The sequence below is a fragment of the Triturus cristatus genome, chromosome 3_2, assembly GCF_964204655.1.
Source record: "Triturus cristatus chromosome 3_2, aTriCri1.1, whole genome shotgun sequence".
Classification (NCBI taxonomy): Eukaryota; Metazoa; Chordata; class Amphibia; order Caudata; family Salamandridae; genus Triturus; species Triturus cristatus.
In genome coordinates, this window is record NC_140584.1 from 190,712,172 (window position 1) to 190,724,209 (window position 12,038).

A 12,038-nucleotide genomic window follows, 5' to 3' on the forward strand; every position below is an offset into this window, starting at 1 on the left:
GTGCAGAGTCCCCTCTGCTACTTAAAGCTGCGTTACGCTATATCACATAAATGAAATAAATGGTTTCATAAAAACAAGTCATTAGGTATTTTGAAATATGAGAATTTTCAAATTAAGAAAATGTATGTCTCTTTAAGTGCCTTTAATTACAGAGTATGTAGAAGAAATAGACAAGCACATTAATTCCTTAGTTTGATTTATTACAACATCCATATTCAGGCTAACAGAGCACACAAAGTGTCACTGAAGCCCAGTGACAGTTTAGCCAAAATGGTTCCCTGCCCTGCTTGTCTGATAATATTCTTTTAAAATTTAAGGAAAAGTAAAAACATCTCTTCTGGTCTGATTGAGAGTGTTGCAATGAAGTCAGACAAGGAATAAATCCAATGAATACCCTTAAGATTAAAAGAGTAAAAACTGCATTTTACTAGTGATGTGCAAAATTGCAAAGGTTTTACTTGCAAAGGTTTGAAATTTGAGAAGACTGTGAAGTTTACAATGAGAGAAAACATCAGAAAAATAGGATTTTAGAAAATAAATGCTGAAATAATTAAATTGTTTAGAATGGTTTTGTTACAAAATATTTGGGCAGTTGAAATTTTGTGAAGTGAAAACTTTCTAAACTACACAACAATTTTAAGTTAAATTTAAATTCCACTACCTGTTATCCCTACTGAAATGGAAATTTGCATTTCAGTGAGAGGTGCTTTGATTGCTGTCATGGAATTAGTTTTAATTCGTCATAGTAGGACCTATCATTGCATTCTCCTGGGGCCTAATTACGAGTTAGTAGTAGCAGCGCCGGCTCAACGCCTGCTCTGCTGAGCCAAAGCTGTAAATGGACTACGAGTTGTAAAAGTACAACTCGTATTACGGTCGGTGGTGCATTGGCCTTTTCCATGGTGGTGCCTTGAAAACAGGCACAGCAATGGCAACGGCCAAAAAGCGCCAGCACAGCATGGACCGTGAGTCCATGCTGTGCTGGAACTGGGCGGAATACAGATAGGGGGAACATGTTGTGCCCCGAGTGTACTCCTCAGTAGCGACTCCTCGAGGTAGTGCTGCGCGGCGGTGGGGCAGGCCAGGGAAGGGGCATGGTGGGTGGTAGTAAACTCCAGCATATGGACGAACGGAGGTGAGTAAATAAATAAATAAAACGAATTACATTGCGTGCGCTGCATTGCTATTTGGCGTTGCAGCGTGCGCAATGTAATTTGTTTTATTTATTTATTTACTTACTTATCTCCGTTCGGCCGTATGCCAGAGTTTACTACCCCCCCACCCTACCCCCCCACCCCGCAGCACTCCCTCGAGGAGCAGCTACTGGTATCCCTATGGCGTGGTAGGGCATGGGGGCCCTGTAGGGTCCCCTTTGTTCCTGCACTGCCAGCCTTTCCATGGCAGGGCTCTGCCATGAAAAGGCTGGCGGTCCAGGAACTCAAAAAATGCTGAGCTGGACTGCGCCCTTGCTCAGCATAACGCGTTGTGGCGCTCCTGTGCCACCGACAGGGAATGCAGCTGGTGGTCCACCGCCGATACGATTAACAAAGACGTAATCGGCAAAATGGTGGACCGCCACTGCTGCCCCACTGTGAGTCAATCAGGCCCGTAGTCTTTTGTCTCTGTCTATGTATCCTTTGATAGTCACTTCTTATCTACCACGCACTAAACGGCCAGTCATAAACTTTTGTTTTTCACTCTAAAGCAGTGGTCCTTTAGCTGTGGTCTGGGAACCTCTGGGGGACCGAGACACCTACTCAGGGGGAATACGACTGCTTGGAAAAGTAAATTACCTTAACAGACTATCAAAGTGTACATAAATAAAGTAAAATGTATAATTTACATTTTTTTAACTTTCCATAAATGTGAAGCAATTTTAAATTGGAGGCTACAAATGAAGTTGGTGCCCTCAGATTCATTCATGGGAGCAGTGAAAATGAATCAAGCAGAATATAGTATGGACGATGAGTGGCCTCATTTGAATTTAGTAAAGCCACAACCTTCCACTAGAACGAACATTTTATATTTTTTATATTTGATTGTGAATTAAATAAAATATGACATTCTTTGTGTATTTGCACATGTGTTTGGTGAACGCTAGTTTCTGTATTCATATGCATTGTTGTGAGGTTCACAAAATCAGGATTCGTGGCCATTTACCTTGGCAGAAAGAACTCACTACCGCAGAAATTCTGAAAGTGGATTGGATGTGCTGCATTGCTGAGCTTATGGGTAGGTAGGAACGTGGACATACCCAGGGAGTGGGGTACATGTTGAAGACAACACGAATGTACATGGCAATATATCGGTTGTATGCATTCCCCAGCACTGTATTGGGGATTTTCGCAAATCTTGCTAAAGTAAAAAATCAGCACAAAATCTGAAGCATGAGCCCATGAATCCTAGAACTTTAACATTATAAAATACGAGTAAATCTGCTATAGGCCTATTGTCCAATTAATACTTTTGTAGCAGAGAGCATGTGGCCTAACCGCTACAGCGGTCGACCTTGAAGCTGGGGAACCTGGTTCGATTCTCGGTAGGACGCTCAAAATCTTGTTATTCTGGGCAAGGTCACCGTGCCTATTGAAAATGAATGTGTTCGTCTGTAATGCAACCGGTGCTCCTGAAAAGTGCTCTGATACCTTCAGATTGAGTTGGCGCTATAAAAAAATGTAAAAGTAAAATATTTATTTCTCATTTCAGGAACGATAGCATGGCTTTGCCGAAAACTCATCTAATCTAGAAGTGCCCTGGGTGCCACCTGCATACATGCCAACATTTTAGAATTGGAAAGCGAGAGATATAAAAAAAAGAAAAATTGAGAGAATGTATTTCTCCAGTCACACAAGACCAGTCCCTGTCGGCAGAAGCCCTTCGAAGTATCGGGTTTTTGCAATGCAGAAATCGGGAGACTGGAGACTAGCCTTGAAATAGGTATTCTCCTGCCTGAATCGGGAGTTGGTCTGTATGCACCTGTATAGGTTGAGTGGACCACTAACAGAAGATCTACTCCACTTTAACACACTTCAGCCTGAGTGGTTTGAAACAAAGTATACAACAACCTATTAGCCACTGTATGCAACATTTTTACACTTACATCCCACTGGAAGTGCACGACAGTGATTTCGAGGCATGGGCTGGTTGGTTTGAGGCTGGATGGAGCAAAGAAGTAGTTTCTGGACCTCTCTGTGTACTCCAAAAACAAAAGGTCTGGAGCTTTTCCTCACAGTATTAATCCAATAGTTTTACAGTAACAAGTTACATCTTTACAATATTGATCAAAATACATTGCACAAATATATTATGCCAACAAAGTTAACAAGAAATCAAAACAGGAAAGGTATTCAGCAGCTTTAACAGGTTCTCAGACAACAGATATTTATCTATGAATTAAGAAGAATTATGTGTTAATCCACATTTATACAAGTTGTGGAATATTTACAAAAGTGCTGTACAGTAGTCTCCATTCATGAAAGAGATATTCCAGAACATTTCATGAAAACATGCCAGTGCCTTTGGTTAGGGAGCCAGTTAGCTTTGATGTTTGTTGAAGTTCTCTGCTAGTTATTGACTTCTAGGACAAAAAAAAATCATCCCGCCGCTGGGTCGTCGTCTCCCAGCTCCCAATTTTCATAGAATTCACTGCAAATCTCTCCTTTTTCGAGAATCTCATAAAGTCCGTGCTTTTGCTTTTGCTTTTGCTTTGCCTTCTGGGACCTGTAGTCTGGTTTATCTCATTACAGATACCGAAGTACGAGAATGAAAAGCAAAAGCTACTCACACGTGGGCCTGGGAAACTTGAATATTCGGTCACTGGAGGAAATAAGTATTCGAAAACAATTGCGTTTGTATCTTGGACATTCAGACTGTGCATAATTAAGTGGCACATTGGACGCCAGCGTCTTCCAAGTGATTACAGTTGTTGGCTCCCCACGGTCTTTTCGGACAATCGTAGATTGATCTTTCCTCTCCAGTGCATTTCACATCATCTAGCCAGATTTTCCCTGAACCTGTAAACGATAATTATAACAACACATGAGAGATTTTTTTGAAAATGTTTCAATTCATAGAAGCCATATTCATGAAAACCACAATTCTGAGAAAAGCATAACTTTCACAAATAACAAGTGGATGACTTCGTCGGTGTGAACCGGGTGTCGAAAATGATCTTTCCATTCGCCACCTTCTCTGACGTTGCTGGCTCAAAGAGGGGTGAGTGAGATGAATTCAGCCTGGATAGAAGGGGTCTGGTGTAGGTGTCTCCAGGCAGGGACATATTAAGGATTATGGGGGCCCTGGGCCAAATGTATTTGGGGGACCCTTGTTCAGAACAGCTTTGAATTTATGATCCAAAATGAGCTCTTTCATGCCCTCTTTGGCCAGGTCACTGACAGTGCACCAACACACTTGTCCAAATTCTAAATGTGTTTGCATCTAATATTCTGAGAACCTTACTCGTGTTTTTAATATTGTAACACAGCGGCAGCTCACTAATATTACAGCAATAATCTCTGTGACACACCCTCCCATTTCTCGTATGTGAGGTCCTGTTTTTATGTTAAAGAAAGTTTTTTTATGTATGTTGCATGAAACATAAACAGAACATTGTTCTGCAAAATATCCATAATAGACTCAGACATCACCCACATTAAAAATAAATAAAATGAAAAACGGTATTTAACAAAATCTGTTTAAGAAGTATTCAATGTCATCAGGGCAAACCTTTTTGCAGATCAGAGCTTGGTCTAACAGAGGGCCCTCTGAAAGGCTGGGGCCCTGGGCCAGAGCCCACTTTACCCATGCCTTAAAACGCCTATGTCTCCAGGGGAGTTTGCAATGGGTTACCCAACTAGGGGCTAGATTACATAGTCTGCACTAGCCGTGCTGCGTTTCTGTAATTACATTTGCAACATTTGGGGCCTTATTTATAGTGTGGTAGATGGAGTGTTCCATCAAAACATGCCAGATAATATTACAAATGCAGTTGGTTATAAAGCACATAAAAAGTTAGATTTACTAAGGACTTGCGTTGTCATTGCATCACGCACGTCGACATAAGGCAACGCAAGCGCTAAAGTGACATTTGAAAAGCCACAGAAATAGAGTTTTGCGTGGCTTTCTGTCTCTTTTCAGACGCAGAGTAACACAAAAGACACACAGATGATGGACGGAATGGAGAGCAGATCAAACATTCTCCCACAGTCCATAGTTCTGGGCTAAATCCATCGTTCTTTTGCTCACCATGCCACCCTAGTTTAGACCCAGCCATATGCAAATCAGTCTTGACCCTTTGCCTCATGGTAACAGTCCAGACCGAATTGCCAAGCCAGGGTCTCCCTGGACTGGACACAAGCATCCTGGGACCGGTTTCAGGGCATCACCTCTCATCAGCCAGGCTAGTTTGAATCCAGTGGAACAGTGAGCCCGGAACCCACGTCTGGGCATACCTCGCGCACTTAGGGTGAGAAAGCAAAAGACACACAGATAATGGAAGGAATGCAGAGCAAATCAAACATTCTCCCCCAGTCAATAGATCTGGGTTACCACAAGGCAGGGCCTTGCACTGCCTTCTGTTATCCTGTGTCAGTTAGGAGTTACATGAGTTGAGTATGGGATGTCCTGTGGACCCACCCATTTATTTTGACACAAACCCAGGTTTACTAAAGTAGATAAACTTGGGTTTGCACCAAAAAGGTGAGCCTACCCGAGAGATGCATTACAAGGAGAAATATTGTTATTTCTCACTGTTACTTCCTTTTTCCATGTGTGCTCCATTCTGAAGCACGCATAGTGGAATAGGCCTCTAAGAATTGTTTTTGTGCAGAAAAGTATCCTGGTGGTAAGGAAAAGTGAAAACTGTAAAATGAACCCCACACCATGGGTGAAAACTCCCATGGTAAGGGGGGCCTTTTTTTTATTTTCAAAAAGAAAATACTGCTTTGCAATCTATCCGTCAAACTTTCAATGCATTTACTTTAACTGCTGCAACTGAGGTTCCTGTAAATGCAAGAGAAGTTCGCTGGGCAGGCTGACATCTCAACATTTAACAGGCGGGTACTCTCTCAGGGCGATGCGGTACTCCACTTCGTCACCCTGACGGAGGGAATACTAGTCTGCCAAACTCTAAATCAGTCCCTAAGTTAGCTTACGTGAGATATTCATTTTCAGAAGTCGTCCTTAAACTATGTCAAATAAAAAAAGAAGCTACTACATTGATTTATGGTGAAAATTGTGTTTTTCCTGGAAATGTGATTCTTGTTAGATAAGTTTGTCTATCTAGGCAAGCATGGGAATCTATAACTATATTGATAAATCTTAAGCCAAAAAACTTTCATGATAAAACTTACTCTGGATTGGAACAACTGACTCACAAAGGTACCTACATTTCCCTTAAACAGTAGCTCTTTTGGATAAACAGCTATGTGAAGACTTACAAGCCAAATGATGCAACTGAAAAAAGACTATAGTACTTTATGTCAAGACCAAGGGCTCAAATTATGCATGTTTAATTAAATAGCAACCAGAAAATATAACATTTTGAAAGCATGAACAAAGCAAAAACTAGAATTCTCAGCACTCTCTTGGATAAAACTACCAAATGCAGTACACAGGTATATTATTAACATCTTGTAAATAGTTGAGTCAATGTCAGTCTCTCTTCTTTATTGCTACTCCTGCAGTCAGAGATAATTATGTTTTCAAATGTGTTTCTATCACATTACAGTTAATATTGTTGTGTTCTACCTTCTTAGGTTTCGCCTGCACAGCCTTGGCTGTGCTTGAGAAATCTACTATTTTTAATATATACTCACAAGAGCCTTTCCTGTCTTTTCACTGGTTTCTGTGCTTGCAACTTACGTTTACTCTCTTTCTATTGGCTGTAGCATACTTTCCTGCATTCACCAATGCTTGTTACTCATCTGCTTCTCTTAAAGGGTCCCGTAGCTAAAATTCTGTTTGCATCCGCTTTAGTGGAACTATTTTTTCCATAAAGCTTTGCCACTTTCTGCCTGCAGCCAGTGCTTAATTTTTGCCGGTGCTTTCCGGTGCTTAGCACTGGAACGTTTTTAACAGGGCCGGGTCTAGATCGCACAAAGTCCCCAGTGAAGGGCTGAGCACGTGAGCGTAGAGCCGATAATAAAACTATGCCTTCAGTCAGTGCCAGTGAGCCGGCCACTGATTGGGCTGGAATTGGTCATCTGCAGCTGCGGCAGCGTGCATGCGTGCATAACCTTATTCAAATTCCTTGCCGCAGGCCTGCCTTATCATCTTAAGAGGCACACACGCATGACGCACTAGCGGCAGTCCGGCACTATCATCTGAAACAGGTGACTGTCGTGTGCACTTAGTGTGCAGCAGCAGGCCTCAGGTAGGCATTTCTTCCATGTCTAAAATACTACTGCCTTTTTGAAATGCAGGTTTTGTATTTTTTTTCATCGGGAAACATATATTTCCTTAAGGAGACGCCCTTTCTCCTACATCCCCTTTGACTTTGGGGGGTGTTCCCTTCCCCATTAACACCTGGAAATGAGTGAAGAGTCAACTTTTTTTGGGCATATGTTGCATACTTTTACAGGGAACTGGTTATTGAGATTTGACATCGGGCTAATGCATAAATTCTATTTTGGTGGATTTGCCCCGCTCACAATGAAGGAAACGCCAAACATCGCATATTCTAGAGTGTCCCCAGGAATGGATTGTTATGTATTAGAATTAGAGAATGAATACCAAATAATGGGTCGGTCGGTTACCATCTAATTTAGTGATTGATTACAAGTGTGGACTTTTTTCACGTTACAGATATTTTTTTGATTCCTGTGTATTCACTGTCATTTATCAAGGTATCATTTGATACATCACGAGGTGCTTTTGGCGCATTTGTGGTCTTCGGAAGTTTGCCGTTTATAGGGAATAGCACATTGATTTGAAGCACTTTCCCAATTCTTGCATGAGACATTTCATGGTCGGTCACTAACGATAATGATATTATTTGACATGATGATTCAGGGCACGTCATAATCTGTATTGTTATGAACAATGATTATAAATAATATTTGTGCTTTAATGGCTATTTACTTCTGTTAATTCTTTGATGATAATATTGTATTGAAAAATTGGTTTTTCAAATAGATATACGATTTTGAACCATCAATGGTTGTCTGCTGATTAATCCATTTGTATATACAGTGATATTAGGCACATATAATAATTTTTACAGTTGTGCACGCCTTGTCCCAGCTATACCCATCAGCAAGGCCTTCAGTTTAGTTTATATTACGTGTCAGGCAGACACACGAGGGCGCAGCACACTAAGCTTCATTAGAATTTAATTAATCTTTTGTGTAAATCTTGAATGAAGGAGGTGCTCTCCCACACATCTTAAATACATAAATCAAGTCAGATAATATGGTTAAATGACTCTTTGAGCGGATGTGCATCAGTGCAAAATCCATGCCCACATTTTAATTTGTTCTATGCCCTGCGTTATGGAGCATGATTGCGATGGCTCCATCATGCAGTTGGTGTCAGTGTTTACTGAATGGTTGCATGTGTGATGTTCTGTGTAATTTTTGGGTGATGTTTTGGAGAGGCTAAAGTAGTAAGCAGTCTGTGGTTCTTTGCCGTAGTTTGTGGCAGCTTGGATTGGGGATGGCATGAAGTCAGAATCCAGTATCTGCTGTTGGATGTCCATGGAGGGTTCTGTTGGCTGGAAGTTTGTGTGGTGCTCGTTTGTTGTGATGGGCAATGCTGGGGGTCCTGGCCTATTTGAGCTATGTTGTTTGTAACAAAGGTCTTTTTCTCTTTGTTGGGGCCGTCCTTTAGAGAAAATGCAATTTATCTCCTGCCTTTGGTACACTGCATATTTCTGCGCTGCCTGGACAGTCTGGCTTTTTATGAAATACCCGGTGAAAATGGACACAGTGATAATAATAATAACCAGCATTTGTGAAGAGCGCAGCTACCTCAGGAGAGGTGTCCCAGCGCTGGGGGCCGTCAGGAAGATTAAGTGAGCTGTTGCCCAGAGTCACATGGTGCTGGGCTAACCTGCCGCCGGTGATCGAACCGTGAGGCCCCGTGTTCCGCAGTCAGCCGCCCTGGCCGCTGCAAAACACCTCTTCCCTACTGCTGTGTGCAGAGTGACTCGGGAATCTACTTCACTACCGATCTTTCTCCACACTGATGTCTCCTGATGGGGTAAAATGAAGTGCAATATTTGTGTCTGGTGAGGGTGAAAACCCAAGTTACAATGTGTTAAAATGGCACTGAGCGATAGGCATGCGTTTGAGACTTGCAATGCCTCATTTATTTGCGATTGCATTGGATTAAGGGTCGAGAAAAAGGATGTTTACTTCATCCTTCTACTTTTGCAAAGAAACATATCATTGCGCGCTCATGTGGTGAGGTGCAGAGCCCTGAAAAGTCACTGGATGGCCTTGTCACTTGTAAAACATTCCGACAGAGAAGTAGTAGCACAGTTAGTGTGCCATGGGCCCCAGTGCAAAGAGGGAAATGGGCCCATGGTTGCATTATGAACTATAAAATATTGCAATCAGGTCTCTGGGTCCAGTGGCCACTGCCTGTGCTACACCTATGGAAGCTACAGCCTGGGCCCTGCAGAGAACACTGGCTGTGGAGAGCAGCGCCCACTTTGTGAATAAACCTGTCAGGATAAGGTAAAGAAGAAACAAATCCCTGCAGGGAAGTTGAATTTATCAGACTTTCACAATTAGACTGCTAAGAAATGACAACACAAAGCATCTTTGCACATACCTCTGTATTGTCCTTTCCCAACAATGGCACATAGAGCACTGGAATGTTTCACATGTCCCTTTTCAATTATTTAGTCATTTTAGATAATTTATTCCAAAATTGTGCTTTAAATGCACTTTTGATTTCATCTTTTTCAAAAATTTTGCAGGGCAGGGGAACCTCCTTGCAAAATCTTACTTGAGGAAGGCTCCCATGATGAAATTCAGATGGGGTATTACATCTGGCTTTCAGCAGCACCAGTTGAGGGTGTAGGTAGAGCCAATAGAATAAGTGGTTGGAGCCAGTGGAGGAAGTGGGTGGAGCCGGCAAAAGTGGGTGTGGCCTTCGACAAACATTTGAGCAATCTCCGCTCTATCAGTGGTTCTTAAGTGTGTTTGGTAATCTAATATTTCGCTAATGCATGCAGATTCTTTCCGAGCTCTTGTAGAACAGGCAATCATCTTCCCCACCATTTGACTTTCCTCATAAACTTTCTGTTGGTAAGTCTGAGAGCAGTTAATTTCTTCCAAAACAAAGAAATCCCTTAACTCCTTCCTTGCTTGATCCAACCTAGAATGATTTAAAGTACCGCCTGCATTAGCAGCATCAATTATTGACTGTTGAAGTTGTGCAATCTTATCTCGACGTTCTTTAGATTTATTAGCCATAATAGCGATCATCTTTCCTCGTGCTGAAGCTTTGAACCCCCCCCAAACAGAAAAAATGTCAGCTGTTCCTTCATTTATTAAAAAGTTTCAACTGGTTGACGTTTCTGAAGGGGTTAGGGCTTAAGTTAAATTGACACACATGGCAACAAGTGCAGGGCACCTAAGCCACAAGTGCTCATGTCGGGTTGGCCGGCTGCCTTTCTCCGACCAGCCCGACATGCGCACTACAGGCTTCTCTGTACTGCACATTAGTGACTGGGGGTTGCTGAAAACCGCAGATCCGCAGTCACTTAATGAGAAGTGAGTTTTCCCGCTCCAGCAAATCCTGGCTCTGCTCTAAGCAACGGAGCAGCGTCTGGAATGCCTGGGTGACGTGGTTGCCAGATTTCTGCTGTTGCTGGGCTGATCCGGCATGCTTGTCTGTGTGTCTCGCCCTTCTCGGCCAGCGACATGGAGTCTGAGCCAGAGACCAAACCCGACCTCACCTCAGGCTGCTGTGGGCAGATTCGAGTCCAACAGCGATCCGGAGTCCGAGTAAGAGACCAAACCCGACCTCACTTCATGCTGCTGTGGCCACTAGGCAGACTCAAGTCGAACAGCGACCCGGAGTTGAGCAGTGGAGTGGACGCAGCTTTAAAACATTGATACATAACTGAAATATCTGCTTGGAAGTGGAACTCGTCAGTTTGAAAAAATTACTTTATTCCTTTCTGTCTTGGGTGAAGAAGAATGGATGCCAGTAAAAGGGGCCTTGAAAAGGTGGCTGCAGCATTATAATTGAATTACTGCCTGGTTAGCTAGGGACACGTTTGACATTTAATGACCCCCCTCTTTTTCTTTCCTCATAACATGGGCAGACTGACTGGCTAAAAAGTCCACATGTTTTGCATGCTGCATTAAGTATTTATTTTACTGTGGGAAGTCTTACTTAATTAAATGTACTGCAAACGCATCATTAATAACTTTAGAAAGTTCGCACTGTTCACTCGAAAGCACTTTCATGCAATTTGTCTCATGACAATGAATGGACTGAATTTCAAACACACATTTTTGCATTTGTGTCCACAGGGTGATGGCGGTGTTACAACACTTTGGAGTTTGGAGACTGAATCAGCGTGCAGATATTTTGAGATGAATATAACAGATTTGCAGTTGTGTTTTTTTGAGTAATCTCCTTGAGGTTGTGAGAGAAACCAGTTAGCAATTTGCACGCTTCTGCAATGCGTGACCAATCCAAAGGGAGAGGACCCACCATCAGTGTCTCTTAAATTGCACATCTCTTGCACTCCCTGCTTGGCTCTGTGCAGTGCAAATCCTCGCTTCTGCAATGCGTGACCAATCCAAAGGGAGAGGACCCACCATCAGTGTCTCTGAAATTGCACATCTCTTGCACTCCCTGCTTGGCTCTGTGCAGTGCAAATCCTCGCTTCTGCAATGCGTGGCCAATCCAAAGGGAGAGGACCCACCATCAGTGTCTCTGAAATTGCACATCTCTTGCACTCCCTGCTTGGCTCTGTGCAGTGCAAATCCTCGCTTCTGCAATGCGTGGCCAATCCAAAGGGAGAGGACCCACCATCAGTGTCTCTTAAATTGCACATCTCTTGCACTCCCTGCTTG

At 42.7% G+C, this 12,038-nt stretch overlaps 1 protein-coding gene across 1 annotated transcript in view; it reads right to left on the reverse strand.

Annotated features, from left to right (window-relative positions):
• Positions 1-3,339: 3,339 nt before the first annotated feature.
• The window catches only part of MARCO (macrophage receptor with collagenous structure), a 199,564-nt gene continuing 190,865 nt past the window's right edge, over positions 3,340-12,038 (reverse strand). Inside the window, exon 13 of the mRNA XM_085647468.1 lies at positions 3,340-4,013. Coding sequence (XP_085503594.1) covers positions 3,880-4,013 — 134 coding nt within the window. The 3' untranslated portion in view covers positions 3,340-3,879. The remainder of the gene's footprint in view (positions 4,014-12,038) is intronic.